The sequence below is a fragment of the Bison bison genome, unplaced genomic scaffold, assembly GCF_000754665.1.
Source record: "Bison bison bison isolate TAMUID 2011002044 unplaced genomic scaffold, Bison_UMD1.0 scf7180017864144, whole genome shotgun sequence".
In the NCBI taxonomy this organism is placed as follows: Eukaryota; Metazoa; Chordata; class Mammalia; order Artiodactyla; family Bovidae; genus Bison; species Bison bison.
Genome location: NW_011494716.1, coordinates 2,098,148 through 2,101,197, shown reverse-complemented (window position 1 = coordinate 2,101,197; position 3,050 = coordinate 2,098,148). Strand labels below are relative to the sequence as shown.

The 3,050-nt window shown below is 49.9% G+C and overlaps 1 protein-coding gene across 3 annotated transcripts in view; it reads left to right on the top strand.

Moving 5' to 3' along the window:
- GLYR1 (glyoxylate reductase 1 homolog (Arabidopsis)) overlaps positions 1–3,050 on the top strand; it is a 31,979-nt gene that overhangs the window by 14,326 nt on the left and 14,603 nt on the right. For all 3 annotated transcript variants that reach the window (XM_010840429.1, XM_010840428.1, XM_010840427.1), the window contains exons 6-9: positions 497–583; positions 1,444–1,500; positions 2,212–2,262; positions 2,351–2,424. In XM_010840429.1, coding sequence (XP_010838731.1) covers positions 497–583; positions 1,444–1,500; positions 2,212–2,262; positions 2,351–2,424 — 269 coding nt within the window. The remainder of the gene's footprint in view (positions 1–496; positions 584–1,443; positions 1,501–2,211; positions 2,263–2,350; positions 2,425–3,050) is intronic.

Below are 3,050 nucleotides of genomic sequence, written 5' to 3'. Positions count from 1 at the left end.
CTGACTGCCCCAGGATCTAATTCTGGCTTCATCACTTAGTGGCTCTAAAATGTTGGGCCGATCTCCTCACTGCACCACGTGGCTTCCTTAGTTTCTTTTCAGATACGATGGATTCCTTTTGAAGCCAGTACTGTTTTCCTAATGCTCGTTATTTGCAATAAGGAGTTTTCCCTGTGACCTGCTGATCACACTGCAGACCACAGTTGGTCTTTCAGGTTACCTCCATCCTTGAGGAATTTTGGCCCAGGAGCACATTTGTCATTCTGGACCAGAGAAAAGAGAACTTCCCTCTGTGTTGACAAAGACTTGCCCTGTTTCTCCCAATAAGACAGTCATCAGAGCTGTGCCTGGGGAGACCATGGAGCTGGCTAGGATAGTTTGGGGCAGAGTGTGACTAAAGGAAGCAAAGCAGTGAAGAGGGGCCCTCAATTGAGGGAGGAAGACAAGTGTTCCTGAGGTGCCACAGTGTTGTGACCACCTGTCTTTCCCTCTGTAGGACCTCAGCATCCCTGAGTCTAGTACTGTGAAGGGGATGATGGCTGGACCCATGGCCACGTTTAAATGGCAGCCGAACGTGAGTGAGGTAATGACCCCTCCCTTGGCCCATGACAAGCCCAGCCTCAGAGCTGGTTTCCCAGCCTGACTGTGTGGTGTGCTTTTCCCGACACTTTTTAATTGCCAATGAATACAGAAGTGTGCGAGTCCACCCTGGCGCAGGCTTGCTGTCAAGTTTATTTAACTCGCTCCAGACCGTTTGGCATACCCACTTAACCATCAGGTATATAATCACATATCCATGTTACAGGTTTTCGCTTTGGGGAGTAGTGTTGATTTTTACAAAAGTGGGATCATTCTGCAGTTTTTTCCCACTTGGTACTTTATAGACATACCTTGGTCACGTGCGCGGCTGTGATGTTTGGTCACCTGCACGCTGCCTTACCCTTGGTGTGGGTGCGCCCGCTGCTCCCCTGTTGCTGGGCCTATGTGTGAAAAGCCCTTGAAAGCCTTGCAGTCGTTGCTTCCTCCTTCCTGTTAATATTAACCCTCTGTGAGCATTTGGCGCCAGGTACGAGGGGTCCAAAATCCTATGACTTGGAGGAGCCTGAGAATTTGGCTTGGTCTGCTGGGTCATCTGAAGTGACTGGTGAATGCTGGATTTGAAAATCACTGGTACACTTTTTAATTATTTTTCCACAGTGTTTGGGAGTAATTTATACACCAGCCTGGCCGAAACATCCATTCTTTTCCACTTGAAGCCAGTTTTCCTCCAGTTGGAATGGGCATTGTTTATGAAAGGCTTAGAACCAGAGTGGGAAACAAGCTCCCAGGTAGTTGTAAGCTCAGCTCCCAAAGGTGTGTCAGCCAGGGTAGAGACTGGTTATCAGTAGGAGGTGACCTCTGGTAGAAGATAATTTGTTTTATTCAATCATTTTCTGATTTCAGCCTGTTAAAGATGCAGACCCTCATTTCCATCACTTCCTGCTCAGCCAAACTGAGAAGGTAAGCTTGTTCCTTGAGGTTCCTGATCCTCCCTTAGGAGCTAGCCTGAGGGGAGAGTGCTGCTTCACTGGAGCCTCACCCTAGTCCGCTGCCTGTACTCTGTCCAGAGCAACTAGTTAAATTTAAATCACGTAGAGGACCACTCATGAATCAGGCATTGTTAAGATTTAAAAGGAACCCAAAGAAGCTTTTAAAACTTCGTGGCTGTGTGCTTGAGACATTTGTGGTCGCCCTCAGAGTCTAGGACAGAAAGCCAGCCTCAGGAGCCGGCATCCACCCATGGGTGGCCAGTGCTGCTGGATGAAGGCAGTCTTCCATGAGCCCTGGGGGTCGGGGGCGGTTTCCCCAGGTGTCTCCCCAGGGCTGTCGGTTAGGCTGAGCCCTGATAGGATCTGCTGATGGTGTGTGACCTTGGAGTTGACACATCAGGATTCCAAGGCTGGGTACACTGACCATGCCTATAATTTTGGACATATAAACCTCTGATTTTCAGCGTCATCACCAGCAAAAAGCAGCTTGTAGAGCTGCATGAGAACTGAGTGGAGTAATGCAAGTTAAGTTTTCATGTGTTGGAGTTCAGCAAAGTTGGACACCAAATAAGTTTTGATCTTAACTTTCTGTTTTGGGTCTCACCTCAGTAGGGAAATAGTAACTAAGACCAGTTAAATGTTCAGTTTAATAAGTAATTTTTTTTCACTCCCTCTTTATTAGCCAGCTGTCTGTTACCAGGCAATCACAAAGAAGTTGAAAATATGTGAAGAGGTACGTAAGTTCTACGCCTCCTCACTTGTATTCTCACCAGGGCCTGGCATGGGCAGGCCGGCCTGACGACCTGTGTTTCCTCCCCCAGGAGACGGGGTCCACCTCCATCCAGGCCGCAGACAGCACGGCGGTGAATGGCAGCGTCACACCCACAGACAAAAAGTAGGGCCTTCGGGGGAGGGCTTCCTTGGGCTCTGGTTCTGTGGGGCTGGGGGTGACTTCAAGGCAGCTTCTTAAGGGTTGTGTCCCAGCCGTTGCTGGGACTAAGTGGAAAGAGAAAGGGAAAATTGTAATTCTTAACGATTTGCCTGGGAGTAACTTGACTTGCGGGAGACAGAAATTGCCCTGTACATTCGTACCATGAATTTGCTCACTAGTGAGTCTCCTAAGCAGGGAACACTTGGGTCAGTGGTTCTCAGACCTTCCTGAACCACCTGGAAGACCCTTCGTAAAGCACCAGTTGCTGGGCTCCACCCCTAGAGTTTCTGGATCAGTCAGTCTCAGGTGGACCAGTTCCCAGATAAGTGGCTGCTCATCAGGAGACCACACTTGAAGAACTCCTCACCTTGGCCCTGGTTGGGGCAGGTAGGAGCAAGAGATGAAGGCAGCCTGTTGTCCTGCCTTCCCCGTTCCTCCCAATGTACCTGCCGGCTGCCCTCCGCCCCACCCAGACAAGTGGGGAGCCTTGACTGCGATCCCCAGGCCTTAGCTGGCATCCACCCTCGCCTTTGCCTGTATTCTGATGCCCCCTTGTGCTTCTGAGTCGTGATGATGAGGGCTCTTAAGGA